The 18,142-nt window shown below is 45.3% G+C and overlaps 1 protein-coding gene across 3 annotated transcripts in view; it reads right to left on the bottom strand.

Moving 5' to 3' along the window:
• MAP4K5 (mitogen-activated protein kinase kinase kinase kinase 5) overlaps positions 1-18,142 on the bottom strand; it is a 74,881-nt gene that overhangs the window by 10,204 nt on the left and 46,535 nt on the right. For 2 of the 3 annotated variants that reach the window (XM_075427245.1, XM_075427247.1), the window contains 16 exons: positions 17,853-17,931; positions 16,740-16,798; positions 15,658-15,722; positions 12,962-13,006; positions 11,974-12,016; positions 11,283-11,493; positions 10,089-10,186; positions 9,946-9,987; positions 9,219-9,303; positions 9,049-9,128; positions 4,903-4,963; positions 3,735-3,849; positions 3,543-3,601; positions 1,616-1,719; positions 1,067-1,244; positions 24-92 (listed from right to left, as the gene is read on the bottom strand). In XM_075427245.1, the coding sequence (XP_075283360.1) occupies positions 24-92; positions 1,067-1,244; positions 1,616-1,719; positions 3,543-3,601; positions 3,735-3,849; positions 4,903-4,963; positions 9,049-9,128; positions 9,219-9,303; positions 9,946-9,987; positions 10,089-10,186; positions 11,283-11,493; positions 11,974-12,016; positions 12,962-13,006; positions 15,658-15,722; positions 16,740-16,798; positions 17,853-17,931 (1,393 nt within the window). The remainder of the gene's footprint in view (positions 1-23; positions 93-1,066; positions 1,245-1,615; positions 1,720-3,542; positions 3,602-3,734; positions 3,850-4,902; positions 4,964-9,048; positions 9,129-9,218; positions 9,304-9,945; positions 9,988-10,088; positions 10,187-11,282; positions 11,494-11,973; positions 12,017-12,961; positions 13,007-15,657; positions 15,723-16,739; positions 16,799-17,852; positions 17,932-18,142) is intronic. The other variant, XM_075427246.1, reaches the window with a different exon arrangement.

Genomic DNA, 18,142 nt, shown 5'->3' with positions numbered 1-18,142 from the left:
CCCAACAGAGACGCCTTACTTACTGTCCAGGCAGACCAGGACAGTGTCCCTTTCCAGCTGTGTCACGTGAATGGCATCCAACTGCTGATTGCCTTCGGGCAAAGAAAACAGGTCAGTGTGTATCACACCACGAGACTGAGCTCAGCCGCCCCTCCCCTCAACCTCTCACCGACTGCCACAGCCTTTGCAGTATGCTACCAGTCTTTTGCCATCTGCAATATTAGTTACTCTTTCACATTTTTTTAAGGCTATATGATCCCAGAACGTTCTGGGAGGAGTACAGGGCCTAAGGTCAAACCCATCAGCTCAAAGCAGATATTTAATATGAAAGCACTACTGTTTATTGGCGTAAAACACATTTTATGTTACAGTTCAGCACACCAAGTCAGCTTCCTTCACGAAGAGGCACAATGACGAACAAAAGGAATCATCATGGGAATCTTCGCTCCTAAAAAAATGCTCTTTTCTCATAAATCCACATCTGGAAAGATTATTGTGCTGATACTAAACTAGATTTAATAGTTTTTCTAGTTTTTATTAATGAAGTTCTGGGTACAGCTGCTAAAAAGCAGTTTTTAAATGTAAAAGAGTATATCCAACAAAGCCAGCCGAGAAAAGTATCTGCAGGATATCAACTAGTTTTTGAAGAAAAAACAAAATCTTCTCCTTATTAACAGCCAGCTGAAGACGACCAGCCTCCCCCAAGGGCTGGAGGACAGACAGGAATGCATTCATGTGAGTCTTTACACAGGCCAGACGGGGAAAGAGGAGTAAGACTGACCCCAGGAAAAAGTACGCAACCACAAACGAGCACCCTGTCAGCAGGGTCTGCATTACAGTTTAAGGAAATTTATAAAAGGTGTCTAAAAATGAAGTCTTTAAGAAAGAGTTTATTCTGAAGCTGGCAGGTCACCACAAGAAGAACCTGGGATCAGCTTCAGTATGCTTTAGGTAGAGAAGCTGCATCATTCTGCTTGGCCTGAAGGGTTTCCAACTGACTTCTGAGGAAGGGCTATCAACAGTTACCGGAAAACAAAACAGCTGCAAGACGGAGCAACAGTCTTACCTGCACCAATTTCTGTAAACCACGAAGAAGCAGAGTTCAAGTTGATTGTCTCAAACTGAACGACGTGATTTGGTTCAGTACCCTTACTGATAGCTACGCACACCATCGGGTACTCCTGCTCCGGTATCACAAGCATTTCAAACACATTCAAAGGGCTCGGCAAAGGAAAATCAAAGTGCTGGAAAAAAAACATAGCAAGGCATTTGTAAAGTTTCCTTTTACCTTGGAAATAAGCAGCCTAAAATAACATGCACAAAGTATAAAAGATACAGAAGAATTTTTCACTGCTACTAAGAGTGCTTTTTTAAGACAGCGTGAGCTGAGCAGCAGCACGCCGCGCAGAGCCTAGCTAGCGGGGTATTGCCAGTACTGGGCTTCATCCAACGCTTGATCCAACACTTGACTGCGTCAAGCCAGATTTTCAAGTGCTCAGAACCCACAAATGGGACTAGCCTGGGATGTACTTTCCATTACAAATTCTGGAGAGGTTGTTTCAACAAATGTATAATGATTAAGATCAAACATTCTAAACTACAGTGAAATACTTACCTTTATTAACATGAATTTCTGCATTGGCTCATACCACTGTAGCAGAACAATTCCAGACTGCAATGCGCCACACAGGTATTTGTGTCCCGTGTATGGATTTCGTACTATATAAAATAAATTAAAAAAACAGAATAAAAGCCCTCTTTTTAAGTCCAGGAAGTTCAATGCATACTTGAAAAAAACCCTGCAGCTATCTTTACAAATAATTTAAGAAATAGTATCAGTTTCACACCGATAATGGCCTTCAGGCTTGCCATTCAAATATCCCTGGTGATTAATATTGTGCTACATTCCACACAAATGCAATTATACTTATAATTAATAACCACTAGGGTTCTTTGAGTCCCAGCAAAGAGGCCACATGCTGAGTGCCCAGAAAAGCCGTGACACGTTCTTCCTGGGGCTGTGTGAGCAGGGGGAGTGAAAAGTCCAGGTCAAGTTGTCATTTAAGTAAAAAAATTCCCAGGCAGTGAAGATGCCCCATAGCTTCTTGTGAGCTCTGACAGCTCATGCAATAATAGGGTAAAGGGTTTGGGTGTTTTAAGCTCAGCTGGATACAAGGCCAGCTTGACTTCAGGAATCATTTGTAAACATGCCCGCTGGAGACATTTTAGATGAGCTAAATAGGCTATCCAAGTTTGAAACGAGGTGCTTTCTACTCTGCTTAAGCACTTTTAAGAGTGTAACGGTACAATTTTGCACAGCACTAGGGCCAGTGTTCAAAAGGATGTGTATTCAGTAGAAAACCCAAGCCTTTCTGAAAGTCAGCGAAGCCAAAGACAAATCTGTAACTCCATAAGCTTTAACTCCTCTCTGGCCACTCAGAACTTGAGCGATGGTGTCACTCCTCCCCAGGGTGGCATAATTTTGATTCACGTTCAGCCTTTTCTTTGTGGGAAATATTCACAGAATCACAGAATAGTAGGGGTTGGAAGGGACCTCTGTGGCTCACCCAGTCCAACCTCCCTGCCGAAGCAGGGTCATCCAGAGCAGGCTGCACAGGACCTTGTCCAGGCGGGTCTGGAATATCTCCAGAGAAGGAGACTCCACAGCCTCCCTGGGCAGCCTGGGCCAGGGCTCTGTCACCCTCAGAGGGAAGAAGTTCTTCCTCATGTTCAGACGGAACTTCCTGTGCCTCAGTTTGTGCCCATTGCCCCTTGTCCTGTCACTGGGCACCACTGAAAAGAGCTTGGCCCCATCCTCCTGACCCCCACCCTGCAGATATTTGTAGGCATTTCTAAGGTCCCCTCTCAGCCTTCTCTTCTCCAGGCTGAACAAGCCCAGCTCCCTCAGCCTCTCCTCGTAGGGGAGATGCTCCAGTCCCCTCACCATCTTCATAGCCCTCCGCTGGACTCTCTCCAGTAGCTCTTCATCTTTCTTGAACTGGGGAGCCCAGAACTGGACACAGTACTCCAAGTTAGCCTCGCTAGGAGTTGGATCTAGGTCAAAGCTTGAGCCAAAGTGACAAAGCAGAAAGGGTGCACGTGCACCACAGCTGGGATTCCCTAACGGGCGCTGCGCTCACAGGCAGTCTGCAGGTCACAGCACCTTCAGGCTCTGGCAGCAGCCTGAAGCCAGTGATCCCAGACATCGACTCATTCACTGAGAACTTCAGCAGCTCCCAAAGAGACTCTGCAGCGCCCGTCACCTGCGTGCTACTGGCATTCTCCAGGGTCTCCCTCTGGACCTTGCTCTAGGCAGCAACGTTTCTACCTTAGGAGCCAATATGAAAAAAGGTTTTCCACTAAAGAGCACGAAGACCCCCACATTAATTAAAAGGAAAGCTATGCACCAGTTAGGCACAGCACTAAGAAATAATGTAGTCATCCTGTTTTCTGAACAATGAACTAACTATAAGTTTATTAAAAAGAAATGAGTTTAAGACATGCCATGCCCAACAGCAAAGGCCAGGAAAAAAACTACTCACCTATACAGCATTTGTGGCATCCTTTTGTATCAGGGATCTTCGTCGTTAAGGCAAACTTCCTGGAATAACAATGATAAAAAAGGCATCAACAAGACACGCCGAGGGCCCTTCATGCTACCAATTCAACAGCACAAACAGGATTTATGGGAATTTGCACTTGTTAGTAATTGCCTGTAAGTGAAAGATTTGTACCTTGGTAATATTCTGTCAGGAAACCTATGGGTTTGAATATGAGCAGCTAATCCTGTTTTTTTGGCTTGTTCAAACAAAGCTATCAAATTATGGGAGTAGAGCTGGAATGTTTTCCCTGTAAGAGAGAAAAGCATAACTGATATCGCATCCATGCCTCCAGCAGAGAACTGCACATTTTACAAAAATGTATGGATAGAAAATTACCTTCTAGAGAAACGGAGCACGGGCATCAGATATTTCAAGTCCAGTTATGAAGAAAAATAAAAGAAGACAACAATAATAATGCACATAGAGAAGACATGGCATTCAACTCAAAGTTCATTTCAGTGACACTAAAGCAGCTCTGACAGTTAGTTTTATGTACACAGTTCTAGAAGGCTGTAACCATACACCAACAATTAATTATATCAGGACATCTTTATAACTCAGTAAAAGTGGTGTTACACAAACCCCTGCATGTTTAAAAGCACAATCCTACAATTAATCTGCATGTCACAGAGTCTCTGTTTCCCATCCAATGCCTATTCCAAGACAACTGCTGAAAAAGCTATTTTTTTCAAGAAACAATCTGCTGGATTAGTAGTATTTCACATTCGCCTCATTCTCCTTTATATTGACACAGGTTTTGGTTTAGAGTGGATTTATTTTCTGAATCCAGTTCATACCAAATGCTCCCAGGCTACAAGACACAGAGAATGATCCAACGCTGCAGCTACGTTTTGATCATGCAGCTGTGTCCACCCTCTCCTCATTTTGTCCTGACACACGAAAGCCGTCCTTACTCTGACTCCCCGAGCTCAGGGACCAGAGAAGAGGACACTCTTTAGATTCTCCAGGCACCTTCTGTCAAATTGCAGCCCTGGCAGACGCAACCCTTGTTTGACAAACACCAAGTGCTGAGCTTTTCCAAACTGACCAAAAATACATAAAGAAGTGAAAATATGGTGGGACACTGCAGACAACTGGCTCTACCTCTTGTAAACATCTAGTTTTACCTCTGAAAGCCTTTCACATTAAAACACTCTTGAAGAAAAGCTTCCTATACAAACGCAAGAAACAGCGCACCGTTTTCTACTTCATTACAATCAAAATATGTGGTACTGATTTATGACTTCAAATGTTTTTCTTTATTTCTAATTTTATTAATTTTCCCTCTATTTATACGTACCTGACAAGGACATTAAGGTGTTATTGATAACGTACAGCCAGGTGCACTTTCGGGGAAATAACTGAAGAAAGAAAATATTTCCATTAATGGAGACATACAGGAATTTCCACCCGTGGTTTTCGCTGCCTGCTCCACCTCCGCCACCATTCCTGCAGGGATCGACACTGGAGAAAGTCCCGGCCGCAACTGCATGTTCCCCTTTGATTCACTCTTTGGACCGTTGCTTAGCCCTTTTCTCTGTCTGAAATAGTTTTCACTCCTTTCCTCTTCTACCCCCAAAACTTTCAAAATTCAATTTTTCTTTATTTTTTAATTAGCAGCACAGAGCCCAAAGTGGGACAGCTGGCAAGACTGGAACACCATCTATAGAAAGACACAGCTTGCTCAGGAATCACAGCCAGAGAAAGAAAGAGAACGTTATTACAGAAACCGACTAAGCCCCACCAAAGTCAGGAGAAAAGGAAAAAAGGCATTGGTATTTTCTGAGCAACTTGAATGACCACAAAATCCTGTATTTTGTGCGACTTGCCTGCCTGGCTATTTGTGTTAGCACGCTGCCTTGTAAACAGAGAGTTCATGGAAGGCAGGGGGACTTGGTTTTGTTTCAGAGGGAAGAAGTTTCTCACAGGCAGCTAGTCTAGATCTGAGAAGATCTTCAAGTTAAGAAGAACCTCTTAACAACCTGAAGGGAACTTTGATAAAACTGACGGCAAATGACAGCATTCAGGAGTCTCAACAAAGGAAGCTATAAGGACCACAGAATAAGCACAGGGATTTTAATTAAAAAAAAGACAAGACTCAATTTATTGAACAGCATTCATAGGTAAGGTCCTCCCCTCAAGCAAAAAATTCCAGTAAGAAAAGAAGGAGTTCCAAGGATTAAGCTGTTTCTAAAGGAGACTTAAAAAGACAAGAGCAGACTGGTCCACTGAGGGAAGCTGCTGCGAAACGCAGCGGAAGATGCTTGAACCAAGGCTCTACAAAAGAATGATTTTATGGGTTCATGCAAATGTCCATCTAACCCAATATCTGTTTCCAACAGTCACCATGAAGTGACACAATTTCTCCTAAAAATGGTGAAAACATGGGGAAAAAAGTATATAAAACTGCAGCTAATATTCTGCCAGGCACCAAGTTCTTCAGCTCTGAAACCTGCTCAATCAATCACCATGAAGTGACACAATTTCTCCTAAAAATGGTGAAAACATGGGGAAAAAAGTATATAAAACTGCACCTAATACTCTGCCAGGCACCAAGTTCTTCAGCTCTGAAACCTGCTCAATCAGGTAGTGGCTTTATGCATTTAGTGAGCTCCGAAGGATTTATCCTCCATAAATTTGTCCAGTCTCCTCTCCGAACTCAGGTAACTCCCAGCATTTGCAACTCCCCACAGCAAAAAGCCCCAGGCCAGCTATCCACTATTTATTTCTAATTTGGCTCCCACTGGCTTCATTTAACGGTCCAGTGGGAAGAGGAAGGGAAGAGTTGATTCCTATGAACCAAGCCACTCCAAGATGGGTAAACGCTTCTTATTTCTCCCTCACGCCTTAAATATCAGAAATACATAATACAGAAAACCGAAACAAGGGCACAATGCTAAGGATGAACAGGCAATCACAAGATAAGCTGAAGGAAGAAACATAAGAAAGGTTAAGGAGCAAATTAAATTACCAATATAAAAGAAGTCGGGAAACGTGGTAACTGGGAAAACAGAAGGCTGGGACCAGTGCTTGACAGGAAAGACAGACTACATGATTAACACAAATAATAGCACTGGAGTCAAAACTTATGCTAGAAGCAGAAAAAGAATCATAGCATCATAAAGGTTGGAAAAGACCTCCGAGATTATCAAGTCCAACTGTCAACCCATCACCCCCATGCCTGCTAAACCATGTCCCAAAGTGCCACATCGACATGGTTTCTGAACCCCTCCAGGGATGGGGACTCCACCACTGCCCTGGGCAGCCTGGTCCAACACCTGACCGCTCTTTCAGTAAAGAAATTGTTCCTAATATCCAATCTGAACCTCCCCTGACGCAACTTGAGGTCATTGCCTCTTGCCCTATCGCTTAACTTGGGAGAAGAAATCACACACTATTTCAACTAGATACACTCCTGGTGGGAGGTCCCAATAAAGTTTACTTTACAGTGCTTAAGAACCAGCTCAAATCCCAAGGTGTCAGTAATGATTACTTTCAAGAACTGATGGAGGACGAATAAGGACCTCAAGACAGACAAACACAGTACCTATGCCAAATAAAAAGGGTGGTGGGAATTGCAGTAGAGTCTGACTGACTGACTGGACATCCAGCGTAGCACAGGAACAAGCCACATACTTTTTAATTACCAAGGGATAACGAGCAGCTAGTGCAGACTTGTGCAGAACAGGCTGTATTTGAACACCTGAATTCCCTTCTCTGAGCAGCTGCCCTGCTGGGGGCAGTGAACTGGTATGATGTGAAACGTACGTGATGGACCTTGCCCTGCGTGCCATGTCCACGGCAAAATAAGAAAATATGGGGTAGAAGAAATGGCAGAAAGAAAACATACAACTTGTTGGACAGAAAAAAAGAGTATCTGTCAGCAATTTGCTATTTAACAGAAGGAAAAAGGAGCCTGTAGACATACAGTGTCTTCTCTGGGTCTGGTTCTATTCAGTATTTTCACTGAAAAACTAGCAATGGAATAAAAGTATGCTTCTGAAATTGGGAGATATTAACCTTTAAGAAACAGCAAGCACTTTGGAAGATGCAATTAGAATTCTAAGTTGCAGAAACAGTTAAAAATGTGCATTTGGTGGGGAGAAATCATGAAATGAATAAAAGCAAATAAGTAAACAAGTGGCACGGCAGAAGCACTGCGGTAAAGCCTCTGGGCTTTGAAGTGGATCACGCCTGACCTCTGCCAACTGAGCATGCTCTCATAGAAATGGAAACTTTCATTCTGGGGTGCACTAAACGTTCTCTCTACCTACCACTGGCATATCTAACCTTTCAACAGGATATAATAAAGCACGTGGAAAAGTCCAGAGAAGACTGTTACACGGAATAATTTAGGAAAAAGTACAAGGAAAGAGATTGCTTTGACTAACGGAGTAAAGAGAAAACTGAGGTAAGAAGGCCAGGCGGTCTCTAACAGCTGCCACCACAATTTTTAGACATTTATTGTAAAAGTGAGTAGCTGTTCCCCATGTCTACGGAGGCTACAAAAAGATAAACAGCTTCATATTTGACACTACCCTATTGCACGCAGGTGCACCCTCAGCTCTCTTAACGTGAAACGATCTTCTAATTGTATCGAATTCAAACTCCCAATTCTCACCATCAAGTTCTTTATAATCTTCTCTTGCTTTTGTCTGTGCCAAACTACCCCCCGACAGAAGCTTGCTGAACCACTGCCCCTTTTCTTCTGCCCCTCTCGAGCTTTGTCCTGTAGTGGGATGCTCCCAGAAACAGAGGACTTTCTCCAGCACAGATCTCTGCGCAGTGCCCCTTCTGTGAAATCATCTTTCTCTCACCACCACTCACAGATACACCCACCCTGCCACCTCTGCTTTCTGACCTGTGCTGTGTCTCGGCTGAATTTAACGCTCTTTAGAGGCCTGAAGTGCCTTTGTGAACTGCTTTAGAAACCCACAGGTATAAATCTCATTATCAGCATCTGCCAACGCTTCCCTTCGAAGAACGCTCTGCTACTCCTGACTCGAAAAACGCCGATGTAACAGTACCACGATTGCATGAAGCAGCTTTGGAAAGGGTTAGAGCCCAAGAAAACAGAAGCAAACGTGTATTTATTGGTGGTAACAATGCCAGTTAAATGAAATGGCCGAGGGCTTTGGCAGCATCCAGTGGAGAAGCAATATGCCATCTAGTGGAGATGAACAGAGAGAGAAAGGGCAGGTAGTCTGCTGTCTCCAACGAGAAGAAAACTTTTAGTGAGGAACTCCTTTGAAAGCAATGTTACACAAGCAGCAATACAAAATTCAGGCAGGTAGGGGACCCAGTAATTGTCAGACTTCCACTGCGGGCTTTGATGTGAATCAGCTTATGCCACTAAGCCTGGGATCTCAGCTATCCGCTCCCGTGAACTTTCTTGCCTCGTGATATCCCCGAATCTGTTCTGTGGGTTCAATACACCAAAAATCACCTGTTCCATTGTTGCTTCGTGGAGTTCATTCAAATTCAAGGTATAGATACCTTCTTCCGTGCCAAAGATAATGTATTGATCTAAAAATTGAAGAGAAATCGATCATTTCACAAGCTCGTTACCACTTTGGCAACAGGCAGGTTTAAAATACAAACCTAAAATAACTTTACCTTTAGTATCTGGATGTATCCACGAAGTTGCACAATTAATCTTCAAAGGACAACCATCAAAGACTTTGGAAAAACACGCTCCCATCTGAAAAACACCAAAACTGAAACCTGAAACAAGTTCACGGTATAAAGCGTTTATCTTCTGGCACGTGGCCACTCCGTACACGCCTGTACACACTGCTGCTCTCTTTTTTCAGACACAAACTTACTCTAACATGCCTTGATGCGAAACCTTTTTACCTTTCCCAAAAGCTACAATGCAGCTTTCCAAACCTTTCCGTAGACTTCGCATACATTGAGAGACACAAAGCGGGATCAGAATGATACGAACAATTTAAAAAATCTGCTGGGTAGGAACAATACTGAGTGCTCATATAAATGGCGTATGAAGGGGAGAACAAGCAGAAATGTTGAAATAGTAACACCCTCTCGCCTCACTAGTGCCTCTCCTCCTTTCCTTTCTTAAGCAGGGACTGCCACTGGAGATGACAACTCACAGAGCCAGCGAGGCCTCCAACCCTTCACATCCAGACTGCACGATGAAAGGATGTTTTTAAGAAAAGGAAATGAATATTGTGGATTCAGTACCCAAAAAGTAACTGGCTATGAGATGCAGAAAACTACCCCGGATGAGCTGGTGGCTTATTCTAGCATAAGCCTTCTGACACTAGACAGATGCCATGACAGCAGGCTTCCAATAACTCCTACTGCAAAGGAGATTTCTTACCAGCACCTTCGGTGTTGGTGGTAAACCATTGATTGCTGGCTTCTGTGGGAAGAAAGAAAGATTATAAAATACCTCCCACGCACCGATATAAAACCAGCTAGCTAACACAACAGTGAAATCAGACCAAGAGTCACAATACTTACAGGAAAATCTCTTTTCTCTTTTTTACGTGGCAGCTGAGGGATTTGTCCAGACCCTTCTGCATTTTCTTCAATGAGTTTCAGCATGCCATCCCCATTTCCTGAAAAGAAGCCCAGACACATTTTGTAACTCACTTGACACAGTGGAGTAGAAAATATTTTGTTGCCCCATTCTCTGTTCTCCCCCATGTCTAGTGAGAGTGGAGAAGAGTGAGCTCTGAAGCTTCTATACACACATCTCAGGTAGCCGAACCCTTCCAAGGGCAGCTGGCCACCCTTCTGCATGCTAAGCTATGCAGTTATAATAAAGCTTTTCCATTATCCAAACAGTCCCTGGGCCAAACACAACAGAGAAAAATCTGTGGCAAGGTCCTTGCAGACGATCCTCCCCGCACATTCGTTGGTTTTATGCTAAACGATATTAAACCTGGCTGAGCGTCCTTGTTCTGGGAGCAAGGTTTCCACCATGGGTCACGGCTCTAGTAAGAGCCAGCACACATGTAAAAAGGAAAGCTGCACCTCACAGAACCACAGAATCACAGCATGTCTGGGGTTGGAAGGGACCTCTGTGGGTCACGCAGCCCAACCCCCTGCCCAAGCAGGGTCACCCAGCGCAGGCTGCACAGCACCGCGGCCAGGCGGGTCTGGAATATCTCCAGAGAAGGAGACTCCACAGCCTCCCTGGGCAGCCTGGGCCAGGGCTCCGTCACCCTCAGAGGGAAGAAGTTCTTCCTCATCTTCAGCTGGAGCTTCCTCTGCTTCAATTTGTGCCCGTTGCCCCTTGTCCTGTCACTGGGCACCACTGAAAAGAGTCCGGCCCCGTCCTCCTGACACCCACCCTGCAGATATTTGTAGGCATTTCTAAGGTCCCCTCTCAGCCTTCTCTTCTCCAGGCTGAAGAAGACCAGCTCCCTCAGCCTCTCCTCGTAGGAGAGATGCTCCAGTCCCCTCACCATCCTCGTAGCCCTCCGCTGGACTCTCTCCAGTAGCTCCTCATCTTTCTTGAACTGGGGAGCCCAGCACTGGACACAGCACTGCAGATGGGGCCTCACCAGGGCAGAGCAGAGGGGAAGGAGAACCTCCCTCGACCTTGCCATCAGCTCGTATTAAAAAAATTATCTACTGCAAATAGCTGACTCCAGAACTGCTATTCTTTTACAGGAAGCAAGTCCCCTTCAGGAAATGCAATGCATTTACCTAAGTCGCTGTATCTAGCTGTGAGCAATCCAGGGCTGCTGATGCTGCTGGTCATACCGATGGCGGAAGACTCAGCCTGAGGCCCGCAGACGGGGATGCTCTGTCTCCTGTGAGCTGGCGGGGCTCTGCTCTGCGAGTCTGGGAAATGCTTTATTGTCTGACACTTCTCGTCATCTGCGAGGTTTTCCTCAGGATAACTGTTTATCCTCGGCTGCAACAAACAAAAGAGGTGAAGACTACCTGGGAAACGGCACCCGGAAGCATAAACTTCAGCCAAGTTTAGTTCAAGTCAGACTGCTTCTACACACACACAAAAAAAATAACCATCAGCCCTTGAAAAAAAGACATTTGACAGCAGAATAATCTAAGAGGTACTCCTTCTCTGCCGGAAAAATCACAGCAGCAGGCAATGTGATTGCCTGAACGAGAGGCCGGCCCACGCAGCACGCTCTCTTTAGAGGACAAATACCTACAAGTCACTTTGTCTAGGGCAGCGTACAAGGTGGGGAGTTCCCAGAGGTCGAGACTGTACAGACCACAAGTCAGCACAAAATACGAAGCCGCGTGAAGACTGCTAGCAAACGGTGTCTGACAGAATTTCTAACCTACTGAGAGCATCAGACAGAGGCGCCCCGGAGGCGGCACAAGGGGGGTTTGCTGCCTAAAGCCCTGAAACCCCACCATCTCTTACCTTAGGAGGTAGCGGAGGCGGCCCTGCTCGCTTTAGTGTTGATCTACAATGAAAAGGTGCGGTAGTCATCTTAGTGAAACCAACAAAACAGGATTACTCATGAACACAGACTGTAAATAAGACGAGCCAGATGCATAGAAAAGATGGATAACAGCTTTGCACGAACAGGGTTAAACTCGAAGACCAAGAGTGGGGAAAAAAGCATGTTAATCTTGTTAGAAGTGTTGGGTTTTGATAAACTCATGTTCTTTCATAAATGCCAATGTTACAGAGCATTCTGTGGCAAAGTGTATTTGAAATTAGCAAACAAATATACGGTCAGGGACTAGTTCTCTGAAGGTGCCCCCTTCCGCTGCTTGAATTTTAATTTTGCACTTGTTTTTTCTCAAAAATTCTTCCCAACAGTGAAAATGCTGCATTTCTGGATCAGCCAGTAGATCGTGTCACAGAGCAATGCCCTCCCATAATTTTTCAAGGTTTATTTAAAACCAGTTTAGAGGTCATCTACTCACAGCCGCCCCAAGCGCAGCGGAACTTCGGGCCGACGAACAACGAGGTTCACCTCCGCTGGGTGCAGTTCGCTGCTTTTGCTCCGGCCCAGACAAATGTCTGGGCACCAGAGGAGCTGCACATTATCCCCCAGAGCTCTGCAGGAACATCTGCATGTCCTGTCCCTACCTGTCCTGGCTCGTGATCGATGGATTAATCAACACAAAATGTGCTTTGAAGGATTAGGCGCCTCCATATACACTGTAAGATAAGCTCAGGAAGGAGAGCGAGGGAAGCAAGCACTGCTTTGCGACATTCTCCTGACGGTCAGATACAGTCAAGCGTGCGTTAGACCTTTGAGTGCCACCAGCCCTCACTTATTTCTGAGTGGCAAAGCTGCCTGCAGCATTTTAAAGAGAGAGGTTTTGCCAGAAGTCTGCCTGCTTTAGCGAGAGCCGCACGGAGTAAATGCAACTGCACGCGAAGGAGGTCCACTCACTCTTCAACATCTTCGCTCCCATCACCAAATTTTGTAAGCAGTCCCCTAGGTAAAATGTTTATAAAATTAAGAGCTCTGCTCTACAGTTGACAAGTGCAACTAAACCGATCGGTGACATCACTGAGTTTCACAAGAAGCACCTCCCAGCCCTCTTCATAAGAAAGTACTTGGCTCTTACTGGCTGCATTAAGCCCTTTTCCATTTAGTACGGTCCTTTCTTCCCCTTGCTTCACCCCCCCCAGTGACAACTGAAGCTGTTTTCCATACCAGATACCATCAACTCATCCTTCATTTCCCTACCTGGTATTTTAAATATTGTTGAAATGCCTAATAACAGTACAATGTAAAAAAAGGAAAAAAATAGTATGAGAACAGAGGAAGTTGCTGGGAAACAAATGGAGAAAAGTCTTGACAAAGGGAAGTTTCCTCCTTTAGTCTTCTACACTAAAGACACAGACTGTTTCCCATTACAGTGGGAATTTTTGTTTGAAACCACCCCAAGGTCAGAAGAGAAACTGTGACTAGACGATCAAAGCAGCACTGAAAATATCATTCTGAAACAAACAAAACCTGTTAATACTCTGCAAAACAGCAATTTGCAAGCTCTGCCTTTAAAAAAAAAAATAGACTGCATTAAACCTAAACAAACCCAAACCACAAACCTAAACCCATGAAAAGGCATGGAGAGCGGAGAGGCAGCTCAGGAGCGGCCGTCTCCGTGCTCAGCCGGGGCTGGCAGCCCCCGGCCCTGCCTGCAGAGCAGACACCCCTATCCCACCAGCTCCCACAGCCGCCCACAGCACGGCACCCACTGAGGAGTGAACACAGGGGTAATGGACAGGAAAACTAAAGCTTATTATACAAAAAACAACCCAGCCAAATTTGGTTTCATGCAAAATTTCCCTGCAAATTACTTCTGAAGGAAAAGGGGCTGACCGTTGCCAACAGGAACTATCAAAATACTTCAGAACTCCAACCACCAACAAAAACCACCTCCATAATACAGAAAATTTATTAAAACATCATTTTAAAACGCTACAGTAGGGATAAGAAAACACCAGAGCTAAGCTCAATCATTGGGTACGCACATCCCGGCATTCCCCTTTCCAGTCACGCAGTTCCCAGGCCGAGGACATCAATCGCCATTCACCCCGATAACAGCCCAAGGGCACGACAAGCCAGGACCCCCCAGCACCCGTCCTCTCCGCGCATCCCTGGAGTTACTCGGAATTGCTGGGACAGAGGAGCTATGCGTTTCCTGTTTATCTGTTCAATCTGGAAGCGGTTTCCCAGTAAGCGGCACGGATTCACCATCCAGAAGCTTTGTGCCTGTCCTCCTTTCAACACTAAATCTGTGTCTATTTACTGATTCATAGCCCTAGCAACATTTGCTACAGCTACATTCACTCTGCTTCGAATCCAGCTTGATACAGACAACCTTACCAACACCACAGAAACAGAATCAAATCAATAAGTCACTTGGCCGGGAGGAGCTTCCCTCCCTCCCTGCTCCTTGACCCCGCAGATTCCAGCTGTCTGCAGAAAAGCCAGCAGTCACGAGAAAGGCTCTTGACCTGCAGCTCACCACGGTCACACAACCAGAGCGGGAGCAGGAGGGAAGCCATCGCTGTCGGTACAGGACAGGGAGAGGCAAGGCCTGGAGAGCCACCCCAAACTTTTACTACAACGAGAGCAAGAACAGAAAATCAGGCTGGACTCAAAAAGAGCCAAACACTGGCAATCTCCGCGACATGGCCAGCCTTCCAGGGGGCTGTAACGTCAGCTGACAGCTTACGCAAGACTTTATCTGCAGAAAAGCCAAAGAAATTCACTGTCTGCTACTCAGCTCCAAACAAAGATGGGAAACAGGCTCTTTTAGCCGAGCAATTATTTCAACCGAAATACCATCTTTCCCCACATATGTGCATCAGTCAGTATTACCGACCTTCCGTATTCTTCGCTGCAAATTCAAAGATTGCCTTTAAAGGCAGAATCCAGTAGTTTGCAGCAAAAGGAAGCCCCACACCTAATAAATCCAGTCCTAACTTGGACAGAGTTGTGCTCCCTTACTTCGTGCCTGCTTCAGAAGCGGTGAAATCAGTTATAGCCTGTCCTTACCTGAAACGTTTCCCCGCAGAAGGCCACGTGGCTGTCAGAGATTACACTGATCAGACACCCCCAGCAGAAGCAGCTGCACTGTCGTACTGAACTGGGTAAAACTACACCTTCCCAACTGGTTTCTCCTTCCCCTTCTCGCAGGGACCCCGCGTCGGGGCTGCCCAGACGCTTCGCTGCAGGATGTCACAGCCACGGCAGCGGCTCGGAGGAGAAATGCGGGGTCGGCGCAGGATCCTGACCTCCGCCCTTGCAAGGTTACCTGGTCTGTGGCAGAAAACTGGCTTTGGCTGTGCTATTTCAGTGTGCTGGCCACACATTTACACTCCACTTTCCACCTACAACAAACTTCAACCAAACCACTGTTCGTGGTCAGAAGAGATCGAAACCCATTCCCCAACAGAATGACCAACCAGCTGCAGGAGGAGGACTACACGCTGGGTAACATCTCCTTGAACTTTATGAATATTAAAGTGGATTAAGGCTTATGGTTTGATTTTCCACCATGGCTCAATTTTTCTTTCAGAGTATTTTCATACCAACTCACAAAAATAAAAGGTGTTTTTAAACTCTGTACTTACTTGCTGCTTCCACCATCAACAAACGGATTCCAATGCGAAGCAAAGTCAGTGCCAGCTGCCACAACCTGAAGATGCAGAAATGTTCATTTTTTTTCCCCTGCCAAAGCGCAGTGCCTTCTCCACAGCACATGAAGAGGCCTGGGAGATTCCCAAGCCCTGCAGAATGACCCATAAGCAGTAAAATGAAATTTCAAAGCAAAAGAATGTTTTATAATCTAATTATAAAGCAACTATTGAAAAGTTCTCTTCTTCTTCTCCGACTGGGACTTAAAAGCACCACCTGGAAACGGTACAATGCCAGTATCAAGTGGCAATATGTAACACGAAAGCAAAAATTTACGGCGAAAACTCGTATTTTCGTTCAGAGCACTTCCAGCATGAGAACGTGCTGTAGCCACCTCCAGACTGGTAGGAGATGCCACCAGCAGAGGCTGGGAGCATTCCTGCCACTAGACATGGCACTGGGGGACCTCAGCGGTACCAACACGTTCGGATCTAACCAGCCCCACTCAGACAAAGCCGAACTCGTCCCTACCTGGTGAACAGCCGCAAAAACGGGAATGGGATTTTTCTGGAGCGCTGAGCACCGATGTCCCCGAATCAAAGTTAACGGCAGCGGTTGCTATTCACAACTCTTCTTAAAAAATGGAGCCCTTGTGTGCACAGGCACGTACTAATCCCAGAGAACGCTTAATTAGCTGATCTGCAGTAAACTGCAGAGGGCTGGAACAAACAGCAGCAGCTCACAGGGGGCAAAAGCGGCTGCAGGCGAGCTGGCGGCCTGCCAAGGAACCAGCAGCAAACAAACCCCGATGATGGGAAGACCGGGGACCCAAACGCAGAACGGCCTCTTCACATTATCAAATTATTAGGCCCATGTCGTTTTTTTTCATCTAGGCATGACTCTCGGCACAAAGCACAGAGGGCAATTCATTTTCTCAAAAATGTGGCAATTGTCTGGGGACCAAGAGTGGTCTTCTCATGACTTTATACTTCAGAGACATGTTACTTAGAGTTGAACCACGAAACAATAAAGACACTATGAATTTAACAAATAAAGGAAAAAACAAACTCATCCTTACCATTTCATCCCGAGCTTCTGTTTCTTTCCGCAGAGGGGGCTCAAACTGCAGCTTATCAACTACAAAACATTACATTTTCAAGTTTAATACACACAGCATTATACTAGTGCCCTTTCAGTGCTTACTACAGTGAAACACATGTTGTAACAGATCTAAATGTTCTAGACACAACACTTCATTTGCCTATAAAACATAACTATTGCTTAAATATCAACACTATTGTTTAAATGCTTAAATTTGCAAAAGTGAAACCCACAAGAAAGAAACAGACGAAAAGTAAATACCAAGTCATTACATGAAACTACGCTAAAATGTAACGACGTAACCACATGTTACTTCTGGTGCATGTGAAAGCCAAGCAAGAGGCTTTTTAACTGCAAGCTTCCTAAAAGTGTGAGGTACCTGATGCAGAGGAGGGGAGAGCATTTACACCACAACAGGCATTCGTCCAAACCCGGAGAAAGATCTTTTCTACCCTCAAAATTTCAACTGAGATCTAAGTTGTGTATTAATATTATTTTAAATTAAAAGAAAAGGTTCTATTAAAAGAAAACGCATTCTGTTAACACGCATCCTGGTCAGGACAGCCACTGCAATCACAAGAGCTCCATCAGAGGCAAGAAAATGGTTCCCCTTATGAATTTGAAACATTGTACAGACAAACACAAAATGCTGCATTTTTTCTGTGTTTTCTCATCACATTATGACACCCAAGGTACTCGTGTGAAAAGATCCCTTCCTAATTATCAGCTCACTCTTATTTTTTGAAATGTTTGCGTGTTTTTAGTGCTTTTGCTGTTTTAAGTAAGGCTGCATGGTCTGACAGAAATCGCAGAGCCGAAAGCCCACGCTGGTCACGCAAGGTCTCCACATAAACGTTACAATGCAGCAATGAGATGGAATGAGACAGCAGAAAAACCTGCAAGTTTTCATTTTGGCTTTGGAAAAATATTACTGAAGATTCATGTGTGTGTGCTGTTTCTTCTGTTTCTCCACCGTGCCACCAGCAGCAGAGACCTTCCTGGGTACACAACACAAGAACGACACCGACATCCTCCACCGGCAGAAGCAAACCAACACCACGAAGCACGAAAAAGCCCACCAGGAACTCACAGTTTATCTCCGACGCCGTTCTTTCCGCCCGAATGTTCCTGTTCGTAGAACGAATTGTATGGCGGATAATGGAGTGAGGCTGCACGGGATACAAACGGAAAAGCTGGGAAAAGTTGTGGGGCTTTCTGTGGGATCTCAATCAACAATCACAGCAACACGGAGAAGGAGCAGCTGTTGCGGTCACACACTGTAACATGCACTGCATTTGTCCAAGCCTTGCACAGCTTGTGCACAGGATCCTCCTGTACAGCCACAGCGTGGGACAAGCGCTGTGGCAGTATTTCCTGGCT

Source organism: Opisthocomus hoazin, chromosome 7 (genome assembly GCF_030867145.1).
Source record: "Opisthocomus hoazin isolate bOpiHoa1 chromosome 7, bOpiHoa1.hap1, whole genome shotgun sequence".
In the NCBI taxonomy this organism is placed as follows: Eukaryota; Metazoa; Chordata; class Aves; order Opisthocomiformes; family Opisthocomidae; genus Opisthocomus; species Opisthocomus hoazin.
Note: the sequence above shows the minus strand (reverse complement) of the source record. Positions and strands in the feature narration are given on the sequence as shown.